The sequence below is a fragment of the Squalius cephalus genome (assembly GCF_949319135.1).
Source record: "Squalius cephalus genome assembly, chromosome: 14".
NCBI lineage: Eukaryota > Metazoa > Chordata > Actinopteri > Cypriniformes > Leuciscidae > Squalius > Squalius cephalus.
The window spans coordinates 910,253-923,862 of NC_137135.1; the positions used below are offsets into that span (position 1 = coordinate 910,253).

Below are 13,610 nucleotides of genomic sequence, written 5' to 3' on the forward strand. Positions count from 1 at the left end.
TGTATGTTGTTGGCAGCGTCTCTGGTTACATGAACGCGTCACCGCATCAGCACCAGAACATGGAGATTTTATTTTAGAGAATAATCGCACAACCTATTCGATATTCTATAATTAAATAAACTAATCGAATATCCAAAAATCGTGACTCATCCCTGCATGGAATCTCTTGTTTCTTTTCCCAAATCTTCACTCACGTCTCACCCATTTTCTAAAGGGATTATAAACGTTTCTTCATTGGTTCGCTTTTAATTAGGCCTATTATATACGTATTCTTTACTGTGGTAAAGTAGAAAAACGCTGTAGGACAGATAGCCTACATTTGTACTTGCATGTCAAATTCTTTTTTAACCCCCTGGGGTCGGCGGTATCGCCGGCGATACCAGCTCGCTTTTTTTTTATCAGTTCAAAAGAGATTAATTTTGCTCTGTTGACTTTGATATTACAAACACATTTCATACATCAATCGATTCTGTTAAATGTGTATTATTTTTGTGTTTACTCACAATAAAAACAAAGTGTTGTGCTTTTTGCCAAATAAAGAAAAATAAACATGATGTGAGTTCTGCTTTCTCTCTGTCAGTGTAGTCCATTCTGAAACGCGTCCGAAAATGAACAATAACTCAGCAAATACTCAGTCAAACAGACATACAGACACACAGACATGAAGCTTGAATTCTCTTCTTTTAAATGAAGTAATTTATATAAAAAACAAATATTCTCAGTTCATGTAATCTGTAAGAAAAGAACGAGATGTCAGTCGTTCTCATCTCATCTAATTATTTTTAATGTGACTCCTCCCACGGAGAGCGCGCACTATTCAAACGCAAATGGCTGAGGCAATCTACGCAAACCTGTGAACGCCCCCATATCAGCTCGAGAAAACACAAGTTTAATCAGATCATGGTACATGGTACGTCTCGCGGCGCTATGATTAATAATAATAATGGAAAATGTAACTCAGAAGTGCTGGTATTTCGAGGAGCAACGGATGGAATACTGTAGTAAGTTTTTTTCATTCTCAAGTAAATCGCGTTTCTGTGTGAATGAATGAACGGCAGAGATGCGCTGTTTACCACAACACGCAAAAAGATGGTTTAAATTTGAATTGCGTTTTTGTGTGTGAATGAATGTTTCGCTTTTAGCAAACTATTTTGCTATACTGAGTAAAAATCGACTGAAATATGTTGAAATAAAATGTATTTGTATAAGCAACGTATTAAACTGCAAATTAACATTTATATTCCTTATAATAAAAACGAAAGACCTATGTTACAGACATATGAAAGACAACATTTCGTTAACTAGTTTTGGATAGATTACACATTTTTACTGTAAAATATCTGCCACCTCAAATAAGCTTTTGTTTGCCAATTTTTGCTAATATGTTAAATATAGTATGTTTTGTCAATGTAGGCTATATTCAAAGTAATGAATCCTTAACTTTGAAATATGTATGATAAAATGTATACTTTAGTTTTTACAAAGAAAGATTATACTTGAATTGTTGTTGTAATTGTAAACTTTTTAATAAAAAATATATATTTACAAGGTAGATGTAAACAAATTTTAAAAGGTAAATATAAGCCTTTTCTTTAAATAATTTTTAATGTGTTTTATTATTGACAAATTTGGGGAGAAGATACATATTCCAAAACTGAAAATACAGTATGAGAATTAACTGCACAATTACTAGACATGTTTTCCTTGGATATTATACAATTTGCAAGCACAATTTGTGAAAAAAAAAAAAAAAAAAAAAAAATTTGAGATGCTTCCAACTGTGAACCAATTTGGTAGAATATACATATATATATTGCTCTTGCATTCTTTCTTGTGGCTATAGGTGACACACCTGAATGAATGGCTCATTAAGTATGCGGGCCCCACTGTCTCCTCAGGTGTGAATCACTAAATATGCATGATGGTGTTGGATTGTTGACGCCCCTTGCGCATATTGCCTTTACAAACAAAAAGTGTTTTACAAGATTTAAATCAATGTATTGTGTTATGTGAATGATTAGGCAGGATGATTTTCACATCATTTTGAAGAAAAAACTCTAGACAATATTTAGTATGTGTTTTGTGGCCTTATTTCAGAAACTTTAGTTTTTTGTTTTTTCAAAAACCATGCATAAACATTATTGTCTCAAAAATACAAACATGTACATGCAAGTTGTTCACATATTATGGTAGCCCTGTTTGTGCTAAATAGAGTGTAATTACACCTTTGCCATTAATATGTTTATAAGCAACTGAAAAAAGCACAAATGTCAGGGCATGTCAGAACATCTCAAGGACCCCAAAAACCCCTCAGACCCCAGAGGGTTAACAGAGTTTGTGCTTGTTATATTAGACATAGGGTGCGTCAAGTTTAGTTGTAAAGCGTGTTTCACACGCGCGGGTGATTTTTAGTTTCACTTTCTCTGGCAGCGCAATCTCAAACATAGCCTAAATATTTCGCCCTTGTGGAAGATAAAATTCGCTCTTCAGACCAATTTACATCAAGTAGAAAACACGAAGATATCATAAAGAGATCGATGGTCTCTTTCCTGCTCGTGTCCCACATCCCTCTCAGAGCGCAGATTGGTAGGCTATATCACGCGTCTTTGTGTGGAAATATAAAATGAGTTTTTATTTTTTTAAATACCGCGGTGGTAAAAAAAAAAACTGCCGCCGTCACAGCCCTAAAGATACTAAGTATACTAAATATAATAAGATAACCTTGTTTGAAATTCTATATTGACTGGGTTAAATAGAATTGCATTACTAAAAAGAGACTAAAATACAATTTTCGTCGACTAAAACTAGACTAAAATGTCATCAGTTTTCGTCGACTAAAACTAGACTAAAATATCATCAGTTTTCATTGACTAAAACTTGACAAGACTAAAAAGGGTATGAATGTGACTAAAACAAATAAAAACTAAAACGACAGCTTGACACAAAGACTAGACTAAAACTAAAATTAAAACAGGCCGCAAAAAAAAAAAAACACTAGCTGCTATAGTCAAGTCAAGTCATCTTCATTTACAACCAATCACCGACAGGGGGAGGGTGTTGTGAGGTTTTGTGCTCGTGCACGGCTGCACGCGAAGTCGGAGCTGAAGAAGAAGCTGGCTCAAAACCTCACAACACCCTCCCCCTGTCGGTGATTGGTTGGAACACTATTTGTTTTGGTTTTGAGTGTTTGGCTAAACCATTTGTTTTTGTGTGCAGATCTCAGAGCCTAGGCTGCCTACAGAGACGCAGTTTTTTGACGGCATGCTTATGGGGCGGGCAGCTAGCGGATCGTTAGGAAAGATTAGATGAATGTGATAAAAATATTTTTGGGCCTGAAATCACTGATACCACCTTTAATAAGAATCACAAGCTGAAGTGTAGTAAAATACATGAAGACTGTTTTTTATATCCTTTATAGACAGACAGATTGGACCAGCAGCACATCCTCTTCTACCACTGTTTGAAGAATTCATCTTCCAGAATCTGACAGTAAGTTTTGGGAGTTCATTGTTAGTCCATCTCTGCAAAACGGACTTCAGGGTAGGAGATGGATTAACAATAAACTCCAGAAACTAATTAAAACATATTCTGGAAGATGAATTCTTCAAACATTGGAAGCTTTCTTACACAAAACATGTCTTACAAATTTTAAAATCATTATATTGTTTTATCTGAATGAGTATGCAGGATGATTTTCACATAGTTTTGAAGCAAATATTCTAGGCTTTGTGATACAATTTTCAAAAGTCTTGTGAAGAAATAATCAGTATGGGTTTCATGACCTTTTTCAGTGACAATTTTTATTTTTATTTTTTTCACAAACCATGCATAAATGTCATTATTTCAAAACTACAAACTTTTACATACATGCTGCTGACATTGTATTTAGCACAAACTCTGCTACAATAATGTGTAATCAGACTTTAGCCATGAAAATGTCACAAGTAACAGAAATAAGCACAAATGTCAGAGCATATCAGAACACCTCCAGGACCCAGAAAACACCTCAGACCCCAGAAGGTTAAGTATAGTTCTGGGGTCTCTATTTTCCCCATTACCTGACGACCCTGCCACACATGCAATGTTTAATATTGCAGGATTGTACTGATTAATGTCACTAGATGGCACCACTAAATCAAATAAAAAGCACCACACATTAACTAGTGCCTTTCACATTATTTATCTTATTTTCCCTGAAAGGCAACATCCATGACTCACTTTGATTTATTTTTGCTTTAGTCTTATTTTTATTGACAACGCTATTTATAGAAAGAAAAATGTATTAAGGACTACTGTATCCTTTCAAATGGCTACACTGTTGTCCACATTTTTGGGGTTCATATAGGTGTAGGGAAGCTCCAACTTCTTGTTCCGCTTCTCGATGAAATCTGACAACTCCCTCAGATCCTTTTGAAAATCTTCAATGAGCTTGCAAGGGACCTTTTCATCATGCAGATTTTCAGGGAAATTTCCCAGAGGGTACTATGGACAGGGTATAAAGATTGTAATAGTAAATAACATGTTGATAAGAAACATGTTTATGACAATGTTTAACGCACTTCGTATGACAGCACAATAATATTCTGTAAAAGCCCACTGCAACACTACGCTTACAGTTTGTTAAATCTCCTTCTAATGTAACAGTCAGGAAATGCAAACTAGAGGAATAAAAGCAGTGTAAGTAAGCCATTGTCATCCAGAGTAATATGATGGCATACACAAGAACACCATTCAGATTTTTTACTTTTTCACAGCTAAATTGAATTCCAGTCTTTTAACATGTGCCCTGATGGTGTAAAAACTTACCTGGTCTGCAGAGTCGTTGCTCAGGAGTTTCAGGACAGCCATCCCATTCACTGTTGTGCCCACATCAGGTAGGGTTTCCAGGATCGTGTTCTCAGTGGTCTGGCCTTTCTCCTTGGGAGGGGGCTTTCTGAGGGCAGTGGGGTAGTTAGGCATCCAGCCGCCAAAGTCATACTGGGGGGAAATAATTGGTGAAAAATGTGATATATAAGCGAAATATTCATAAAGTATAACAAGAGCACATAATTAACATTACTTAGGCCATGGAAAGTGCATATGAACAGGTTTTTCTTGTCGTCATGGGCTACTTGACGGGTATTAAAGCTGACTGGGTGAAATTCAGGGAAATAAGTGATGGAAGAATGAGAGAAATTAATATTAATAATGAAATTGATTAATTAAATCGATTTAATTACTTGAGTTATAGCAGAAGCAGCAGGTCAGTCAATTCCTAGGCGTAAAGGAAATAGCAAAAAGAAGATTGTTCCATGGTTGACTGACGAATGTGGGATAGCAGTAAAAGAGCGAAACAAAGCATTTAAAAGACTTAAAAAGACTCATAACTTTGAGAACCTGATCATGTATAAAAGGATGCAAGCAAATGTCCCAAAAAAGATGCAAGCGATGCCCAACTGCCGACAGAACTCAGAGAACACGCGTGACTCAAAGTTCCTCCCCTGATCAGAATGCATCTCAGAGGGAACCCCAAAGTGAGCAAACATATCTTCTAACAGTCCCTGCATCACATATCCAGCCAGTCGCTCACATTGTGGGCAGGATGCCATACAGGTGCGCCTTGACAACTCGTCCGCATTCTGGTGACTTTCCCCCTTGCGATGCTGAATGGTGAATTGAAAGTCCTGCAGGCATTCTATCCACCATGCCACCTGTCCCTCTGGCTCCCGGAAAGACAACAAGCATTATCTGTTCGGACCACAAAATGAAGACCACAAAGGTGATGCCTGAAATGGCTGACTGCCTCTACCACGGTTAAGAGTTCTCGTCGGGTCACACAGTAATTACGCTCTGCCCTGTTGAAGGCCTGACTGTAGTAGGCAATAACCCTCTCTCCCTTTTCCCCCTCCTGGGATAGAACCGCACAGGAAGGTAACGGCTTTCTACAACAGCTGGCACTCTGGAAGCAATTTCAGACCTGCCTGGGCTATTCTGGTCATGACAAGGTCAAGGGCACTCAGGGCCGATTCAAAGTCTTTTCCATGCACTAAAATGTCATCCAAATAGATCAGGCACACCTTTCTTGGAATACCCTACAGCACCCGCTCCATCAGCCGCTCAAATGTTGCCGGAGCGTTGCACAGACCAAAGGGCATAGTCTTGAATTGCCAGAGGCCTGTCCCTGTTGTGAAGGCAGTCTTCAGTCTCGCGTCAGCACTGAGAGAGACCTGCCAATACCCGCTACGCAGATCTATCGAAGAGACCCACCTAGACCCAGCGATTCAATCCAGGGACTCATAAATAAGCGGAAGCGGGTAAGAGTCCTTGACAGTCACTTCATTCAGGCCTCTGAAGTCGATGCAGAAACGCCAGCCGCCATCCTTCTTAGGGACCAATACAACTGGCGAGGCCCACGGTCTTTCCGATGGCTCTATAATTTCCAAAGCCTTCATCTCTTCTAGGCAGTGATCTGCAGCCGACTGCCTTATGGGAGGTAACCGTTGCGCACGTTGCCGGATGGGTGGTGCATCCCCCGTGTTTATACAATGCTGTACCAACTTCGTCTGCCCGACATCACTGGCTGAGGCGGCAAGGCAAAGATGTTATCATGGCGTTCCATCACTCGCCATAATTTGTACTTCTGGAGTTCTTCCAAACCCTCACTACTTCTCTCCCAAACAGCTTTTGCCGCTTGCATCAAAACTGGGCTCTCCCCAACTTGACTGCAGTTCCCGCTATCAGGGACGGCAGGTGGTGGAAAGGTGTAAAGCCCTGACCGCAGAGCCAGGAAATGGTGTCTCTACAGACTGTAACGTTGGTGACAAAATGAAAGAGGGACTCCCTGGGCTTGTGAGCTAGGATTCAGACGCCCCATGTAGCGCGACTGAGGAGCCGGCCATATAGAATTAAAGTGAATTGGCACCGAACATTTTCTAGCTAGCGTTAGGGTCGCTGCCCTCAAGTCCAAAACCGCAGCTGCCTGGTGTAGGAAGTCGATACCCAGGAGACAATATTCTGGAATCTCAGCGGCCCAAACCCACATAACTGTACTGTGTCCCTCCACACAGATTTCTGCCTCACAACGGCCTATCAAAGTTGCCTTCTCACCCATGACAGTGACCAGGAGAACACGAGAGGTCTGAAGGACCCTTCTTGTCAAGAATTTAGAATGAATAATGATGACTGTAGAGCCAGCATCCAACAAAGACTGTACCAGTTGTCCATCCACTTTGGCCTCTATTCGGCAGCACTCTACTGGACTAACCAAAGTAACAGACGATCCACAGGGAGGTTCTGGAATGGCTGATGGGCCGAGAGCACCTCCCTCTACTCCTGCCCTGTCCATTTCCAGACGGCGGAGTGGACACAGCCACATCCAGGGTCGCACATTCATGGCGCAAATGACCTGTTTTTCCACAGCGCCAACAAACCACAAGCTCCCTCTGGGACGTATTTTCCTTAACAGTTTGCGACTGGGTCTGCTCCGCGGAGTATGCAGCAAAAACCCTGGGGTGGCCAACATTATTGTTGCTTAACCCTCTGGGGTCGGCTGATTGTCTCGCTTTTTTTCTTATCAGTGCAAAAGAGACTCAAATAACTCTGTTGATTTTTGTCATACAGGCCAGTGTTATACATCATTCAAAACTGTTAAATGTTTACTTTTATTTGTGTACACTCATAATAAAAACAAAATGTTCTGCTTTTCGTAAAATAAAGAAAATACGTTCGGCCGTCTCTCTCAGTGTGAAGTTCATTCTGAAATGGGACAGAAAAATGAACTGTAACTCAGTGAATACTTGCCACCCACAAGTGATAGTTATGTCTTTACTAAGCTTGGAGTCTTTGTTTTAAAATGATGTAATTCATATTGAAAACAAATATTCGTTTAAGTAATCTGTATGAAAGCAACGAGAGGTACATTTTCTCACACGAATGCTCATTATTTTTAATGTGACCACACCTACGCGCGCAAGAGCAATTGACATGCAAATCGTTCACGCGGTGCTGTTAACGCCCTCATCACCTCTAAACAAAGCATGAAGAGAAAAGAGAAACGTCATCATTGTTCTTCTTTTCATCGAGTTTGGAAGGCATCCTGTGAGTTTACACTGGATTTACTTTAGAAGAAGAAGAACGCGATTTGAAGATTCGATTGTTAAGGTAAGACATGCATTCCCATTTATAATAGTTAGTTAGCATGTTAATGGTGCATAAACTTCACATTGTACTAGTTGAACTGGCGCCAGACTAAAATTTAAGAAATCGATGGAAACATGTTAAAATATGAACTATAGACAGGTAGGCAACCTTTCAATGATAAATAAATATACATGTACGACACGATCCCAGATAGTGCCAGATCAGCATCCCAGATAGCTTAGAAGAACTTGATATCGCAACAGAAACTTTTAACTCTCTCTTTTCCAGCACTTTAGACACAGTTGCTCCGTTGTGCTTAAAGAAGATTAACCCTCTGGGGTCGGCAAAAGCGCCGGCACGTTTTCCTTGATTTTTTTCAGATAGCATCAAAATAGACTTAAAATACTCCGTCATGTTTTGTCATGCATGAAAAATGAAAAAATAAACTGTTAAATGTCTTCTTTTTTATGGGTTCACTTAAAATTGAAATAAAACATTGTGCTTTTGTAAAATAAAGAAAATAAACAGGGTGTGCTTTCTGCCTCTCCGTCTCCGTGAACTTTTTTTCAAGAGCACGTCTCTAAACTTAAACAAAACTCAGCAAATACTATTCACCCAGGCATGAGCAATATATCTTTATAATCATTTAAGTGTTTAGTTTTAAATTATCTAATTCAAAACTAAAACAAATATTCTCTGTTTATGTAATCCATATAAAAAGAGAGAGATATCAGCCGTTCTCATTATCGTTCTCGCAGCTCATTATTCTGTTAATGTGACACGCCCACGGAGAGCACGCGCTATTCAAACGCAAATTATCTGAGGCAATACATGCAAAACAGTGAACGCCCACATCAGATGGATAAAACACAGAGTTTAATCAGATTAATGTAAGCTACTATGTCGTCTTGCGAGGCTGTGAGGAATAATCCTGGGAAATTTACCTCAAGTGCTGGTTTAGTTTCACTTTGAGGAGCAACGGATCCAGCTGCAGATTGTGAATATTAAGTGCTTTATTCTTAAGTGCTTTGTTCTAATCGCGATATGGAATAGTGTCTGTGAACCGCAAAAAGACTGTTTAAATATGAATCGCGTGTCTGTGTGTGAATGAACGGCACAAATGCGCATGGTTGTTTATAGGCACTTACATTAGTAAATATGTTGTTTATACATGAACACATCTAACGTTACTAGTTTAGCTTTTACCAAACTGCTATATTGAGATGAGTAAAAATCGACTGAAATATGTTTAAATAAAATGTCTTTGTATAAGCAATGTATTAAACTGCAAATTAACATGTATGCCCTAATATATCATACAAACGATATTACAGACGAATATTTTGGATGGATTATAAAGTTTTTACTGTAAAATAGACTACTGCCACATCAAATAAGCTTTTCTGCATCAATTTCTGCTCATATTTTAAATATATATTATGTTTTGTCACAAATAAAGTCATCAACTAAGGTGTTATAGTGTTTGTTCCAATGTAGGCTATATTCAAACTAATGAATCCTTAACTTTGACATACATATGATAAAATTAATACTTTTTAAAAAGAAAGATTACACTTGTTGTTGATTTACATGTGAAAACTATTTAATAAAATAGCAATAAATATATTTACAAGGTAGATGTAAACAAAATCTTAATAGGTCAATATAAGCCTTCTCATTAAATTATTTATTGTTTTTTATTAGTGACACATTTGGGGAGAGGATATATATATATATACCTTATAACTTATCAGGCCTTATAACTCTCAGAAAATACAGTATGAGAATTAACTGCACAATTACTAGAAACGGTTTCCTTGGATATTATACAATTTGCATGCAAACAAAATTTGTGGAAAAATAAAAAAAATTTAAGATGTTTCCAACTCTAACTTTGAACCAATTCTGTAGAATGGCCCATATAGGTAGGCCATTCCAGGTATGACATGTACTAAAATTGTGCTTTTGACTTTCATTTATATTCAGATTTTATTGTTATATACAGTGTGTGTGTGTATATATATATATATATATTAGTGGTGGGCCGTTATCGGCGTTAACGTGCTGCGTTAACGTGAGACTCTTATCGGGCGATAAAAAAAATATCGCCGTTAATCTATTCTCAAAGTTGGGTTGGGAGCTGGGTCTATACTACGCAAGCTATGATGACTTTCACCTTGATATTTTAGCGCGGATGTACACCTAGCCGAATTCGGTTCAGTGTTCGGTACGCATTTTCAAACCGAACGGTTTGTTGGAGCATTTTTCCTGCTGACCAAAATTTCTTTATTTCAAATGTAGGCGCGTTGCGCGTGGCAAGCGCGCTCATAATGTAAGAGACGCTGGTGCGACCACAACATTGTCCGACATCAAATGGCAAACGTAATGTAAGCGGAACGAAACTGAGCTACTCCTTATTGTGTGGTTGACGGACCGTTGTTTATCAGTTTGGACCAAAGCAGCGCGATCGTGATCATGCGACACTGTAACTACACAGCGCTAAGAGATCCAGTAAAGAAAGCATTTTAATTCGCCACAGAAGTAATAACATTGCTGCGAGATCTAGTGAGAAACATTCGCATTTCTCCGTTATTAACGGATCAAACAGTGCGTGGAAGCCAGGAAGAAACATTGTGCCATGAATGAACTATCCATTATTCATATGACATTATGAATAAAATTGCTGTCCTCAAATGTTAATCTGAACTAAAAATAGACCTTTGTTTATAACTACTACAATATTAGGCTACGTTTCATTTTTTCCAAGGAGCTGTTTTGTTTTATTTGCTCATAAGAAGAGTCTATTATAGCTCCATCATTGCTCAAAGTAAAAAAAATAAAAATAATAATTCATACTTTATTATGTTAGTTTTAATAATAATAATAAAAAAATCTCTGGCATTTCTTCACAAGTTCTTTTAAATGTCACTTTGTATTTAAGAAACATGTGCCCTTTAGTCATTATTTGGGTAGCACACATATTCTGAATGCCTTCGGCAGAATTCAAATGAGCCATTTTAATCTAGATTAATCTAGATTAATTTCAAGATTACAGTGAGATTAATCTAGATTAAAAAAATTAATCTATGCCCACCACTAATATATATATATATATACTGTATATATATATATATATATATATATATATATATATATAAAAGAATTGTCCTCTCATTCTTTAGTTCCCTCTCAGAGACATACATGACTGAAAGGCTCATTATGCAGGTCATTGTCTTCTCAGGTGTGAATCAGAGCATTATTCATGATTATTCACGCCCACACGCATATTGCCTTTTCTAACAAAAAGTGTTTTACAAAATTTAAATCAATGTATTGTTATACGTGAATGATTAGGCAGGATGATTTTCAGATCATTTTGAAGCAAAAACTCTAGGCGACAACATCCATTAGTCAAAAGTATCATGGACACACATTTAGTATGGGTTTTGTGGTCTTATTTCAGAAACTTTCATTTTTATTTTATTTAATAACCATGCATAAACATTATTCTCTCAAAAATACAAACATGTACATACATGTTGCTCACATATTATGATAGCCCTGTTTGTGCTAAATAGACTGTAATTACACCTTTGCCATTAATATGTTTATAAGCAACTGAAAAAAACACAAATGTAACGGCATGTCAAAACATCTCAAGGACCCCAAAAACACTTTAGACCCCAGAGGAAAAAGAAAATAGTCCAACGCCATGGTACAACAAGCACACTTGGCCCTTAAGAGAGCAGCCAGAAAAATGGAGCGCAACTGGAAGAAAACAAAACTAGAGGTATTTCGCGTTTCATGGAAGGAGAGCTCGATTGCATACAGAGAGGCTTTAAAAGCTGATAGATCTGCTTATTTTTCAACCCTATTAGAAGAAAATAAACATAATCCTAGGTATTTAATTGAAACAGTGGCTAAACTAATGAAAAAGAAAGCTTCAAACCCAGAAGTTTCCAAGCAGCACAGCAGTAATGACTTTATGAACTTCTTCACTTATAAGATTGATAATATCAGGGACAAAATTATAACTATGCAACCGTCTACCACAGTATCGCATCAGGCAGTGCATTGTAGTCTCCCTGAGGAAACATTTGATTCATTTATTGCTATAGGAGAGGAAGAATTTACTAAACTCGTTAAATCATCTAAATCGACAACATGTATGTTAGACCCTATACCGACTAAGCTACTGAAAGAGTGTCACATGTCTGTCCTGTCTTGTTCTGCACTTGAGTGTCTGTTATGTTGAGCCATGTGCTTGTGTCATTGTTAGCCCCGCCCTACTTGTTATCTGATTATTGTTTGAGTTCTCCCACCTGTTCCCCCTGATTAGTTTCCCTTTATTAGTTCCCTCTTGTTTGCAGTCTGTGTGGATCGTTGTCTCTGTTTCCCCCATGTTATGTTCTTGAGTTTTTGGCCTGTCTTGTTTTCCCCCACGAGGGAGTTTTTTGTTCTGTTCTTGTTTATTATTTTTTAAATAAATTCCTTTCCTGCAAGTGAATCCTCGCTTTCCTTGACTACCATGACAGAACGATCCACCGCAATGAGGATTCAGCAGAAGGATTCCTGCCCTCACCTTAGGCGCATCATGAGAGTCAGCAACTTGGTTTCTCTCCGACAGCAGGGGACCAGGGTGAAGGATTTCGCCCTGAGATTCAGCGCGGCAGCAGAGGGACTCGGGCTTGGGGATATAGTCCTTAAGGACTTATTTAATGTTTGTTTGGACGATCCCTTGCCTCGATGGGAGATGAAGGGGCTGGAGATTTTAGACTTTCCGAGGTTCACTAAGTATCTCCACTATCGTGCTCGGTGGGATACATCGGACCCGCCTGCATCCCCGCTGCCCAGCCCAGAGAATGCATCGCCGCTGCCCAGCCCAGAGAATGCATCGCCGCTGCCCAGCCCAGAGAATGCATCGCCGCTGCCCAGCCCAGAGAATGCATCGCCGCTGCCCAGCCCAGAGAATGCATCGCCGCTGCCCAGCCCAGAGAATGCATCGCCGCTGCCCAGCCCAGAGAATGCATCGCCGCTGCCCAGCCCAGAGAATGCATCGTCGCTGCCTAGCCCAGAGCTCCATCCACCATTAATTCCGTCCAGACCAGAACCTGCACCTCACCATCGAAGACGGCGGAGGAGGAGGAAGACCTCCGGCCTCCCCAATGTCCCGGAGGATTCCGTTGCGGAGGAGCCAGAGACTGTTCACGTCACGTCTGCCCAGCCAGAGACTGTTCACGTCACGTCTGCCCAGCCAGAGACTGTTCACGTCACGTCTGTCCAGTCGGAGCCTGGTCACGTCACGCCTGCCGAGCCTGTGTCTTCGGACAAGATGGCCGCCGCCGAGAGCGTTCCCGTCACGTCTGCCGAGCCTGTGTCTTCAGACAAGATGGCCGCTACCGAGAGTGTTCCCGTCACGTCTGCCGAGCCTGTGTCTTCGGACAAGATGGCCGCCGCTGAACCTGTTCACGTCAAGCCTGCCGAGCCTGTGT

At 39.5% G+C, this 13,610-nt stretch overlaps 1 protein-coding gene across 1 annotated transcript in view; it reads right to left on the reverse strand.

The window, feature by feature from the left end:
* Positions 1-3,776: 3,776 nt before the first annotated feature.
* The window catches only part of LOC307171192 (polyunsaturated fatty acid lipoxygenase ALOX15B-like), a 40,283-nt gene continuing 30,449 nt past the window's right edge, over positions 3,777-13,610 (reverse strand). The window contains exons 14-15 of the mRNA XM_079892675.1: positions 4,807-4,977; positions 3,777-4,482 (exon numbers count right to left, since the gene is read on the reverse strand). Of these exons, the coding sequence (XP_079748801.1) occupies positions 4,303-4,482; positions 4,807-4,977 (351 nt within the window). The 3' untranslated portion in view covers positions 3,777-4,302. The remainder of the gene's footprint in view (positions 4,483-4,806; positions 4,978-13,610) is intronic.